Source organism: Nicotiana tabacum, chromosome 15 (genome assembly GCF_000715075.1).
Source record: "Nicotiana tabacum cultivar K326 chromosome 15, ASM71507v2, whole genome shotgun sequence".
NCBI classification, from domain to species: domain Eukaryota; kingdom Viridiplantae; phylum Streptophyta; class Magnoliopsida; order Solanales; family Solanaceae; genus Nicotiana; species Nicotiana tabacum.
The window spans coordinates 78,007,181-78,020,678 of record NC_134094.1 but is presented as its reverse complement, the minus strand read 5'-3'; the positions used below and the strand labels follow the sequence as shown (position 1 = coordinate 78,020,678).

The 13,498-nt window shown below is 37.4% G+C and overlaps 1 protein-coding gene across 1 annotated transcript; it reads left to right on the top strand.

Moving 5' to 3' along the window:
• Window positions 1–2,531: 2,531 nt before the first annotated feature.
• LOC107817221 (vignain-like) lies at window positions 2,532–4,608 on the top strand. The gene is made up of 4 exons (XM_016643011.2): window positions 2,532–3,051; window positions 3,206–3,438; window positions 3,531–3,671; window positions 4,191–4,608. Exons 1-4 carry the CDS (start codon window positions 2,610–2,612, stop codon window positions 4,446–4,448), a joined length of 1,074 nt encoding a protein of 357 aa, XP_016498497.1. The 5' UTR covers window positions 2,532–2,609; the 3' UTR covers window positions 4,449–4,608.
• Window positions 4,609–13,498: the final 8,890 nt, after the last annotated feature.

Sequence of the window (13,498 nt, the reverse complement as noted above, 5' to 3'; positions counted from 1 at the left end):
TTTTCCACTTGCATGATCAAAATACTTGCAGGATGTCCCAACAAAAATCTTGTATGCAATATCCAAATATCCGCTCTGTTGGCCTTTTTGTTTAAAGGAGTATCATGCTTACAGGCTCTCAGTAGAAGACCCATCTCTGTAGGCCAACCTTCATTTTGTTGGGGTCCGACGTGAAGCCAAGACTGTCAATTGTCACCTTTGTATGGTCGTCGGGAGAGATATTTATCCAAAAGAAAAAGGTCATTGGCGTAACTACTGCCGACACCGCCAGTGAGCAATTGAAAATGCTAGTCTGCAGTCCTCATGCCAGTAAGTGCATGCCAAGAAAATAGGCTTTGATCCTTCTCACTCCTAGTCTATCACTGTGGAAAATCCACTTGAACATGGATTAAAGTGTATATAGATTTTGTCCGGCAGATACCAGTTTTGGTGTGAAGTGTCAACTATGTAGGGCTTATAGAACTGACATTATCGGTTTTGCTGCTAGCCGAAGTGTTATCTGTGTGATATATGCTCAAGTGAATGGTTCTTGGGGAGTCTTGCTTTGACCGCTATGATAAGGGTCCTTTTACTACAACGGTTAGAGACTAGTCAAATGCCATATGCCCACTAGCCACATAAAGTCTCACTCATGTACTACATAATTGTCTACTTTTACCAAGTTGTATGCCTTTCTTTGCTTCTTTGTTTTTCTTTATCTTTGTTTAAAATGTTGATGACTATATGAGTTTGGCTCACTGCAGCAAGAGAGAATGGAGAAGGAAGAGGAGATCAGAAGAATGAGAGCACAGCTAATCAGAGAAAACAAAGAGCGGGAGTCTCTTGCCTAAGCCGCCAAGAATTGCACTGCATTCAAATCAACAATTTATTTTTGCTGTCGTTTTGAATCTTTCTGGACTTCTGGTTCTATACTGAATTTCCAAAAAAATCATGGAACAATGGTCATGAATGTCGTCAATGTACTCAAAGCTTGGACCTGTCTAGCAGTCTGCCGTTCATAGCAGGATTATGCTTGCATTATTAAACCTGTAGCTACTTTTAATCTGACAATAAATACCAAATTTTTTGGTTTAGTTGGAGTAAATTACGGCGAATTGCTATTTATTGGTTACTCTTGCATAAGAAGTGCATCTCATACACTTTGCTTTCACGCCCTCAATTCTTTGATGTTAAACATGGGATAGTTGCATCTTTGTGCCGCTCAAGGCTGTTAGTTTGTGCAGTTCGTGTGTTTGGTACAGTTTGATGATTTTGACAAAAGGAACTGCTAATCTTGGTTTTGCTCACAGTGAAGGATAGTAGTATGAAAAAACATTTGAACATTGACGGTTACATTCAGTAACGCTTCTTAGCTTTTTCTTCTTTTCCTTTATCGTGCTTGCTTTGTTTGTCCAAGACAAACTATAAAGATGTGTCCTTGCTTGGCTGTAATTATTCTCCTTTGACGCATGTCTAATTAAATTAGCATCTCTTGTTGTTCTTTCTCAACCATTTTGTTGCCTGAAATCCTTTTGATTAATATTGAAGATTTTGACAGAATTTTGAATATTTGATTCTGTCAAAATGAATGTCTTTCCTTCCTCGCCTCACTTGATTATTTAAGAAAGTTGAATGAGTGAGAGTTCTGGGCTTTAAGTTCCAAGTATAGTTGCTGGTGTTAGCTTATGGAAACATAGGTTGTCTCTGCTTGGTAAGTACAGTGACTCTGCACTTGTTTTAGGTGAAAGATTTGATTATGAATCTACAAGAGTTCAATTTTCCTGTATTTGCTGCAATATGGACTGGTAGTCGTTCCTGAAATCTGCTGATTGCATATAAATAATTACCTGTTCCTTTACTGGCAATTGTAACTATAATTACAAGGTCTTCTTTTGGTATTTCTACAACCAGGCACTTTAATCACTAGTTACCCCCAGCTCTCTCCCCCCTAAAAACAATCCCAATCAAATTACTCCTTATCCAAGTGAGAGAGTTGCATAGCCAGATGCCATGTAAAACATTTACGTGCACTCAGTGTTTACATGGAACTGAGTATTCATATAACCGACTCTAATTAGTTTGTGATGGAGGCATCGTTAATTAAACCGTGATCTTACACTTAATCGAAGGAAAATTCGATCTTTAAACAAATGACACGTCTTGGCATTTTGAAAATCTCATGGGGCATCCTTAATATAGCAGAAAGTAGGAAAAAGGATTCTTTGCATCATTCAGGCTTGCAAGAAATCGTGTCCAGCAGCCATCCAAATATATGCCAGTCGTCATTCTCTGCAAAACAAACTTAGCAAATATAACGTGGTGACATTATTAGATAAATCACAGCCTGATATCTATGCAAGTCTCACTTTTTAGAAAAAGTAAAGGAACTTTTCCCCTTATTATCTGTTAAAGACTAACGAATTTCTAACTGATGCAAAAATGTTAAAGGAACTTTTCCCCTTATTATCTGTTAAAGACTAACGAATTTCTAACTGATGCAAAAATGTTATCTAGGCTTACTCTATATAAAGAGCATATTAACATATGTTATTCTCAGATCATAGTTCTAATAATCTTTTTACCCTTATATTGATTTTTCAAATTTCCCTTTCTCAGTTTTGATAAAAAAGATGGAGTTAGGGAAGATTTTCTTAATTTCTCTTTTGTTGGCTATGGCATTTGGGTTAGTTCAGAGCTTAGAGTTCTCCGAAAAAGACACAGCATCTGAAGAGAGCTTATGGCATTTGTACCAGAGATGGAGGAGCCATCACACTGTTTCTCGAGACCTAAGCGAGAAACAAAAACGTTTCAATGTATTCAAGGCGAATGTGATGCACGTTCACAGGGTGAACAAGATGGACAGGCCTTATAAGTTGAAACTCAACGAGTTTGCTGATATGACCAATCATGAATTCAGAAATTTTTACAGCTCTAAGGTAAAACACTTTAGAATGCTCCATGGTAGCCAGCCTACTACCGGATTTATGCACGACAAGGCTGATAACCTGCCACCATCCGTCGATTGGAGAAAGCAAGGCGCTGTCACTGGTGTAAAGAATCAAGGCAAATGCGGTAAGTTGTTGAACTGTGTAATCATCTCATCTCATCTAAAGAGCTTAAGCTGTTAAAGAGAAGACTTTTTTAACAACTACTACTTAATATAATAGTATCATGTCTCAACCTTTTGTTTTACTACATGCTAATTTATCCCCTCATATATTTGCAGGTAGTTGTTGGGCATTTTCTGCAGTTGTTGGGGTTGAGGGAATAAACAAAATCAAGACTGGCCAATTAATTTCCCTTTCTGAACAAGAGCTTGTTGATTGTGAAAAGGATAATGAAGGATGCAATGGAGGACTAATGGAAAATGCCTATGAATTCATCAAGAAAAATGGAGGAATAACAACTGAGGGGATCTATCCTTACAGAGCAAGAGACAGTCGCTGTGATTCTTCAAAGGTAGAGTCTGCATTTAAACAACATACTTGATATATATGTTAACAGCCAGTTTCCTACAACTGTTTCTTTAACACCTTTTCGATTTCATCTAGATGAATTCCCCGGTGGTTAATATCGATGGACACGAAATGGTACCTACAAACGACGAGGATGCTTTGATGAAAGCTGTTGCCAACCAACCAGTATCTGTTGCTATTGATGCTAGTGGTTCCGATCTGCAGTTTTACTCTGAGGTAAAAAAAAAATTAACTTCTCAATTGAAACACAGACTGCTAACAAAACCAATCAGGATGAGATTACCACATAGTCATGTTAACAGAGGCAGAACAAAATTTTGATATGACAGGTTCAACTTGAACTTCTTACCTTCGAGTTCATTGTATTTTTAAAATTATGTGTGCAAAATTTAATATATGTTGAAGTTTTACTCATTTTCCAAATGCATTTATGCTCGTGTTGAAAATACTACGTTCAATTGAACCCAGTAAATAAAGGCTACATCGTCACGTGCCACAGCCCGAGCATTTTCTAAACATGACACATAAACCAGATTCTTTGATGAAATACTAATGTCAAATATAACCACATTTTGTAATATGCGACCAAACATTTTCCAGACATACCATATAAATCAATCAACTATGCCTCAACCCAACAAGTCGGGCTATGTTATACATTCTGCTCTCCTTCGAGTCCATCTGATGATATACCATATCAAATTTAAGCAGAACTTATAACATGTGAAAATGCAGGGAGTGTTCAATGGAAATTGTGGCACAGAACTAGACCATGGTGTAGCAGTTGTGGGCTATGGAGCAACTCATGATGGAACGAAGTATTGGATAGTGAAGAACTCATGGGGGACTGGATGGGGAGAAGAAGGTTATTTTAGGATGGAACGAGGCATCGACGTTGAAGAAGGACTCTGTGGCATAGCCATGGAAGCTTCATATCCAGTCAAGTTATCCGCGGACAATCCAAAACCAGCTCCCTCTAAGGATGAACTCTAGATATTGGTTCATGTATCTCTGCTTTAGAATATAGCATGCTAAAGTATTTAGAAAGAACATTAGGAGACAAAAAAAAGCAAGACATATATGTAATCTATCAGTTCTTTTGTATTGGATTGCATGAATAAAATGTTTCCTTCCATGGGGTTGCAATTTGTAAGTTTTGGCCTTTCACTTTACTTTCAACTCCATTTTGGTAACAGAAGCACGACAAAGGTTGGCTTGGGAAATTTTGGTAGTGCAATTGGTTGATTATCTTAGCTTTTACCTTGTTAGTGAGAGTTTAGTTCCTTACCCTCCCCATTTTTCCTTCCCCTCCCCTTACGTATGACATTTAGAGAAATCTAAAAAAAAATTGGCTTGTGGAAGGGCCAATTCTAGCCCATCTATTTAGTAACCCAAACCTGAAAATGATACTATACGGGTTAAACAAAGCAGCGGAATATAGAATAACAATAATTGAATGCAAAACTAAAGATAGATTTCGATTAAAGTAATGAAAATAAGTTTGAATAATCAAAACATAGAAGAAAATTTAGAATCCAAATTGAACGTTTAAGCAACAACCAAAGCTATTCCAATTGTCCTCTCAAGAACGATGAAATAGAAACTCTAGATATAAAAAAGGAGAAGGAAATTACTCTCAAGAACTCAACTTTTTTTTAAAAACAGGCTACCCAAAGTCGAACTCGAACCAAGAGGTTCCAAATCTCTCTGAAGAGTTCTTTTATGTCAATAGGCTAATTGACTAATGAAATAACGGCTATTATTAGTTACCAGAAAAAACACAACTATTATAAATACTCAATGCGTAAAATAGGAAAAGTTCCAATGCTAATTTTCCTAAATAACTCGTTAGCGCACGCTTCGCGCGCCTAAAAGCCTGGATCGCGCAAGCACTCTAGTGGCTTTGCCCCTCGTGCACGTTGCGTACACTCAAGTGCGCTTTCTGACTGCTTGGCGCAGCTGCTCAACATTCTTCCCTGCTTGTTCTTCGCAATTCCCAAACATCTAAACGTGTTATTATTTTCACTAATCTAACACCTTGTAGTCAATTATTGAAGATCATGCAACTCCTTAGTATGCATTTCTTGGATGTTCTTGGACTTGGAACGAGTCAATAGTCCACTTGATAATTCGGGGTCATCCTCACTATTCTCCGCTTTGCCCCAGCTATCCAGGATTATATCAGAAAGTGAAGTTTGGGCAAGCATAACGAAAGCTTAAATTTAAATCCTACAGCACAATTAAATAGTTAACCAACAGGGAGGTTTTTGAGAAATTGTTACAATTCAAAATCCTACCTAGTCATGATGGCACCTTACCCAACATGCTAGGTAAGCCAGAAAATAAATAACATAACTCGAATGAAAGATCATCAATAATCAATAAATAAAATGGTGGAAAATCTATACAACTATCCCAAAGATTGGTAGTACAAGTCATGAGCCACTAAAATTTAAATTTACAATGTTGATACAAAGAAAATACAACATATGTTTGAATATACATAAAAAGAAGTTCAAATCCTAAACTACCATGAACAAGGTGGTAGCTTGCAGCTGGAGTTCGAGTACATCCTCATTGCTAGCCTCCAAGATCCACATCAGCTCAGCTCTGAAATCTGCACGCTAGGTGCAAAAGTATAGTATGAGTACAACTGACTCCATGTACTCAGTAAGTATCTTGACTAACCTCACTGAAGTAGTGACGAGGTTTTTAAGTCAAAAGACAACTCACTAATATAATATGTGCAATTCGTAAGCAATAGAAATAACAAGAGAAAAGACAAGTAACATTGAAAGAGTCAAATAAGAGAAATAACGAGCATGAACCAACCCTTTCTCAATAAACGTGCACAAGATATCAAATCAAATGGTACGACAACACCCTTTGTGCATTTATCTCATCCTCACCAAGCATAAGTATAACTACACCAAAGAAGGTAGAAGGCGTATAGCTAATAATAACAATAAGATGGAAGGCATCGATATAACAATAGTAAATAAGGTAGAAGGCATGTAGATAATAGTAACAAATAAGGTAGAAGTCATGTAGATGATAGTAGTAAACCAGATAGAAGGAATATAGGAATATATGTAACAACAATAAATAAGGTAGAAGGCATGTAGTTAACGACAACCAAACAAGATAGAAGGCATACATGTAACTCTAACAAACAAGAAAAAGGCAAAGGTGTAACAATAATTCAGCATGGTAGAAGGCATATATGTGTGTGTGAGGAAAGGATGAACATAAGATAATGCATTTCTCTCGTCCTCGCCCGCGAAGAACCACCATTCATGCCATGAACTCTCATCCTCACTTGCATGGAAACACTCTTCGTGCCATTAACATATCGCTCTTCTTCACGGAAAACATCCTTCATGCAATAATAATAATGTTAGAAACCACAAAAATACTTTTCGTGTATAAATCACTCTCTCACAAGCATGAAAATACCCTTCGTGCAATTAACTCTTCATCACCAAGCATATATATAAAGCAATACCAAGCAAGGTAGGAAGCATAAAGAACATTAAGAAGAATTAGAATAATACTCCACGTGAGAGATAATCATAACTTTTGCACCAATAGGCGAGCCAACATTTCGAAAACTATAATGTTCAAATATCTCAACAAAACTTAAACATGACCTTTAGCATGAATATGGGAACTCAAATATCACAAGAATAATGGATATAGATAGGTGTTCATGATATAAAGTATGTTTTCAACTAAATCGAGTATATTAACAATCTTAAGAATATTCCCTCAAGTTTAATGAAGATATCATAACTAAAATACAATCTCTAGGATGGATAATTATACTCATACATTCAGTGAAACAAATGAAACCTAAGTCGAGAAGTTCACAAAGTTCAACAAGGCACGTAGAAGCATATAATCAATCCCGAGCATGGATAACCCTAACACATACATATACGCTTGCCACCTCGCATATGCTTCACCCTCGCATGTAGTAAAAATATCATTTATTAGGAAAAACAAAGCTAGGCAAAACACTTACCTAATCAGACTAGTCTTCAACCTCAAATCGTATCAAAATCTCATTTTAGCCTCCAATCATGCAAATCCAAGAAAAACATCATCCAAGGAAGTCAATCAATACTATAGGAAGCGATCCCAATTCATAAAGTTTCGATCTTTGATGAATTCTCAAAAAGTAAACAAAAGTCAACCCGAGTTCACGTGCCCAAAATCTAAAACCAATACCAAATTCGAATGATCCATAACCTGCCGAGTCCAAATATATAGTTAATTTCAAAAAAGAGTCCAAATCAGTACTCAAATCTCCAAATACGCCCATCTAAGTTACAAAAACCCCAAATTTTATCTCAAAAATTTAAATTTTAGGTATAAAAATTTATGGGGAATCAAGATATATAACCGAATCCAAGTGAAAATTATTTACCTTCAATATAGTAGTGAAATCCCTCTTTAAAATCTCCTCATCTCGAAGTCTAGGAAAAGAAATATGAAAGAATGAGAAAAATCCCAAAAATAAGCACTTACATACACTGCCTTGTGATACCCATTGCAATCGCGATAGGCCACTCGCGATCGCGAAAGCTAAATGCAACCCCTAGCTCCAACTCCTCTTTGCAACGCGACACCTGCCGTGCGAACACGAAGACCAACACTGCCCAACCTATGCGAATATGAGAATCCCTCCATGAACGCGAAGGCCAAACCTTCCGCCTGACTCCACTTCTGCACGAACGCGTACCACCACATACGAATGCGAAGAACTTGCCCACAATTGTACTTGAATGCTACCCCTTTTCGCGAACGCGAGTAACAAGTCCCTCAGCCATTAATTACCTTACGCGATTGCGAGACTTGTTCCGCGATCGCGATGAAAAACTAACACCAGCAAAATCTGCAGCTCCAAACTTCACCAAAACGGAAATGGGCCAAAAATACCCCTATACTATGCGAAAATGATCATTTATACCGTTTGTTATACTATTCGTCCACCATTATCCCTGACGCTATAGAATTGGATCAATTATACCCCTCCTCCGTTAGGACCCTCCACCATGGACAATGCCATCCTACGTAGTCTGATATTTTGATAAGGTGAATGCGATGTGACATGCCACTTCGCTGTCTTAACCCTATTTTATCCCATCTCCCATTTCTTCCTCCAACACCACCTCCTCGTTCACCTAATCACTACCACCACCACAATCTTTATCAACCGCCACCTCCTCTGTAAACCCACAATCATCATCACCATATTAAAATTAATTGGCGTGGACATTTTGACAAACAGTTGAGAGTCACTTCCAAAATTTCAAAGAAATAAAAATGGTGAAGTCCTATGAGCATCACCATAATCCACTACATCAGTTTTACATTACCAATCTATCACCGAAATGTACTGCCTAACTCACGACTACATCAACAATTCCATTCTAACACATTCATTTATGGAATAATATAAATAATTGTAGCATAATCCCTTCCAAAGTAAAATTCATTCATGAATGGATAAAATAACTTAATTTTATCTCTGTTAAACTTAGATAGATGCCAATACTAGAACAGGAGAAAATCAAATGCCTACAATCAGTTGGAATCGCGTGGATTGTTTTTTGTACAGATAGCAACGAAGAAGATGGGGCAACGAAAATAGGGAAGCTGTTGATATGAGAACCAAAGTTCATACCCACAACTCACACATAGTTTAACAGCTGAGACAATATCACATTATTTATTGCAAAATTTGGGTCAAAGTTTGAGTTCAAAAAATTAATTATGAGTATTAATATCTGTAAGATTTAGTAAATAAGAATTGAGTTGCGGAGATGACAAGGAAAAAAAGAAGGGAAAAGGACCAAATATACACCTTTACTTTAGTATATTGTTCATATCTACCCTTTGTCATACTATGTGGTCATATTTACCCTTATCGTTAGCCAAATTTTTTAAAAATACCCTTCACGTAACGGAAAGCCACCATATTAATAAAATAATCATTTTAAAAAAAAATTCATTAATCCAAACCTGTTAAACCCATCATTTGAAAATACGGAACCTAGATTTCTGAGACGTCTTTAACACATTTTATTCATTTAGAGAAAGACCGGGAATGATGGTGGAAGTAGGATTACTAAAAACTTATATTTTTGGTTATTAGTTGTTCATGGCGGCATTAGGATGTCATGTTATCACTTTCAGTTTTTTTTTTTTTTTTTTGTGGTTATAATATGACATCCCTTTGTCTAATGTAATCCATACTTGACAGTTGATTTGTATGTTGGTAACAACTATTATATACTTTAATAATACATGTGTTTGGTTAATACATTAAGTTAGTGTACTTAGGTTGTTAAGTTACTTTCCAACTTGTTGGTGTACTTTCTTTCATTCTTGATGAATTCCTCGGACTGTAGCTTGATATAAATTGAATCTCCTCTAATTATTTTTAAATTTTTATTCATTATAAGTTCAGTTGTTACTAAGAATTATGAATATCTCATCTTATATCTTGGAATCTAACTTTGGTTCTTAAGGGGTGATTTGAAAATAATTACTTGTTGCCTAAATGCTTAAAGCAAAATAAGAAAATCATGGTGCGTGAATACTCATCAACAAAGGCTCACTGTTGGAGGAAGAAATACTTTGATAGCTATCTTAAGACTTTAGAATTGCCAACCTAATAAGATGTTATAAATATTCAAGTCATGGTGGAAAGAAAATGATGAATACTCGGTACAATCCGACATGGTAAAAAAAAACAAAGAGAGAAGCTAGAAGAAAAAAATAAAAATTAGAAAAAGGTAGAATATAATAAACACACAATAAAGATATTAAAAGAATTGTGACTCAATGTATAAATGAATATATGGTTATCGGTATTTTTATATCTTTCACTTCTTGAATTCAACAAGTGACTACGAAGGAGATGACTAATATGTGAGGAAGAAGTGCAGTAAATAAAAGGGGTTTAACGGGTTATTAATGGATTTTAAAAAAATAGGTATTTTTTCATTTTGGTGGCTTTCTGTTAGGTGGAGGGTATTTTTAAAAAGTTTGCCTAACGGTAAGGATAGATGTGTCTCGATAGTATAACAAATGGTACGTGTGAACAATATACTAAAGTAGAGAAAAGAAGAGATCTATTTATAGTAAAGAGATACCGCAGATCTGATTTCGGAGGGTTAATTTTTCTGTTTTTATAACCCGACCCCATTTGGATACGATCATAGAACCCTGACACAACTGCTCAAACTGCTCGCGCCATGTATCCCAAAGGCTCCGGGGAACAAAATCTCAATTAAATCTCAAAAAATTGAGCCCATGTGAGTGAAGCTGCCTCGGTTGGGCTAGCCTCCTCCCAATCCCACCAAGACTAGTACGCTAGTCCCGATAGCTAGAAAGAAGTGAAAGAACCCCCGCTCGTCTTCACTATACCCATGTTATGGAGAATACAGTGGCACTTTTCCAGAAAGCCTTGTGCGTCCTTTGTAGCTAGGCCACTGAAAGAAGGAGGATGGTATTTTTTGTACCACTCGAGCCTGAGCTACTCCTCCTTAGAAGTTGATGCCCTAACCTCGGCCTGAACTGGGACAACCAGCTGCACTTGTATAACCTATGGGACCTGTTCAACATGGAATCACTGCTCTGGGGTACGGGCCGCTGGAGTTTGCGCTCCTACCCTAGCCTGAGATGTTGCCGTTGCAAGTGGAATCAACCCCGCCTGAGCTAGATTACCAAATATGCTCAAGAATTGGGCGAGCGTCTCTTGAAGTGCAGGGGTAGCAACAAGCGCCACAAGTGCCTACCTCCCAACTGAAGCTACCGGTGGCTCCTCTGTCGTAGCTCGTGCAGCTACTCTGGCTACACTACATGCCCCTCCTTGTCCACTCTCGGACCCTGACCGCGGCCCCAGCCCCGGCCTCTCGCGGCTCTATCAGGGGGCACAATATCTGATCGTCGGATCCAGCGGTGGATATCCTCACCCTCTATGAGAATAGAAAGACATAGATTTATAAATCTCAAATAGGAATAAGAGAATAAGAATAAAAATATGGTTAAAATAAAAAAGAAAAGAAAGGAATGATGGAGAAAGAAAAGTAAAGGTTAAATTAATAAGGGATAACTTAGGTAATATAATTTTATGGTAAGGATATTTTTGTCTTAAAAAAATTAATTTTCTACTTCAGCTTCTTGGAAGAAGCTAAAATTTGTAACTTCTTCGCAAACGTAAAAAAACTGCTTCTATTGCGGCTCAAAAGTACTTCTCTATTTTGGCCAAACACCTCATATTTTTAAATAAGTACTAGTTTTAGTATAAGCGCGTTGCGTGTGTTCTCATTCTAATGAGAATAAACTTTTTAAGAATAACATAAATAATATTCAAATTAGAGATGTATTTGCGAGCTAAAATGAAATTTAGTAATGTTTGATTGATAGGTAAAAAGGTCATTCAACTTTATATGAATACTTAGTGTACGTATGTTGTTTATATATTCATTTCATATTAGTTATTATAGAATTTATTTGTGATAGTTTACCAACACTTGAAAATTTTCAATCCATTTTTCTCATTTTATTAGAGTGCTAAAAGTTGTACGCTTGTCATTATGATGTCCGATAGGTTGTTTTGAGTACTATCTCTTATTTCAGAGTTCCGAGACATTTAGCTCGATCGTATCTTATTAATGGTTCTTATAAATTTATAAGCCAATCATATCTTATTCTACCTATGATTTCTTTCTAAAGAGCTTCATTTACACGAGAACAAATACATATATACGTCATATTCCTAGTCCTATGTGGTAAAACTAAGAGTATACACATTCTTTACTTATATATAAGGAGGCTACTAAGATTTTAATAAGATTGACCAATTAGATGAAGTGAGTCTCTTGAATTAGGCATTTTGTGTAAGTTCTATGATTACAGTATCAATTATCAAAACTCCCAACTTTTCTATAACGACCCGACTGATCGTTAGTACTTTTACTGTTTTATGACTCGCGTGGATGGTTAGTTAGGGATTTGGAAGGGTTCGGGTTGAAATCGGAACACTTGGTTTCTTAATTTGGCTTTAAAGGGCTAAGTTTGACTTTAGTCAATATTTTAAGTAACCGACCTCAGAATCGAGATTTGACGATTCCAATAGGTTCATGTGATGAATGTTCGGATCGGATTTTGGATGACCCGGGTGCGTTTCAGCGCTTAATATTGATAGTTGGCACATTGAAGGTTTTAAAGTTCTTTAAATTTGGTTTAGATTAGATTTTGGTATTATCGAGGTTCGTTTGGGATTCCGAGCTTGGAAATAGTTTCGTATGGTGATTTAAGACCTGCACGCAAAATTTGGTATCATTCCGAGTAGTTTAAGTATGTTTAGGCGCATTCGGAGCAAGTTGGAAGAACTTTAAGTTCATAAGTTGAATTGATTTGGTTTGGGGTGTGATTCTTAGTTTTGGTGTTGTTTTCTGCGTTCCGATGGCTCGAGCAAGTCCGTCTCATGTTTACAAATTTGTTGGTATGTTTGGGCGAGGTCTCGGGGGCCTCGGGTGCAATCCGGGCAATGCACAGATTGAACTTGGACTCAAAAGGGTGCACCAGTTCTGGTGTGCCCACACCTGCGAGCTTTTGGCCGCAGGTGCGAGCCCATAGATACGTGCATTTGGCTTCAGAAGCGGCCTTGGAACATTTGGCCAGGGGTCCGCAGAAGCATAGAGGTATGCGCATAAGCGGCCTCGCTTCTGCGATTGAGAGCCGCAGGTGCGCGAAGGCCGCATTTGCGCTTCGCGTCCGCAGAAGCGGAATCCCGTCTGCAGAAGTGTCCACCACTGGGCCTGGGGAATTTTGCAAAAGTGGACCTAGTTTCGCAGAAGCAGTACCACAGGTGCGGCCCAGGGACCGCAGGTGCGAAATTGCTGGAGGCAGAGTAGTCTATTTAATGCGGGACTTAGGCTATTTTGGCTCACTTTCTTTCATCTCTTTAGCGATTTTGGAGCTCTTGGAGAGGGGTTTTCACCTAACACTTTGAGGTAAGTAATTTC

What these genes read in the sequence shown, in the direction of transcription:
- LOC107817221 (XM_016643011.2), top strand. Translation starts at nt 2,610, where the DNA reads ATGGAGTTAGGGAAGATTTTCTTAATTTCTCTTTTGTTGGCTATGGCA. An exon ending in AAAGAATCAAGGCAAATGCG is followed by an intron (nt 3,052 to 3,205) that starts GTAAGTTGTTGA and finishes ATATATTTGCAG; the next exon opens with GTAGTTGTTGGGCATTTTCT. An exon ending in GTCGCTGTGATTCTTCAAAG is followed by an intron (nt 3,439 to 3,530) that starts GTAGAGTCTGCA and finishes GATTTCATCTAG; the next exon opens with ATGAATTCCCCGGTGGTTAA.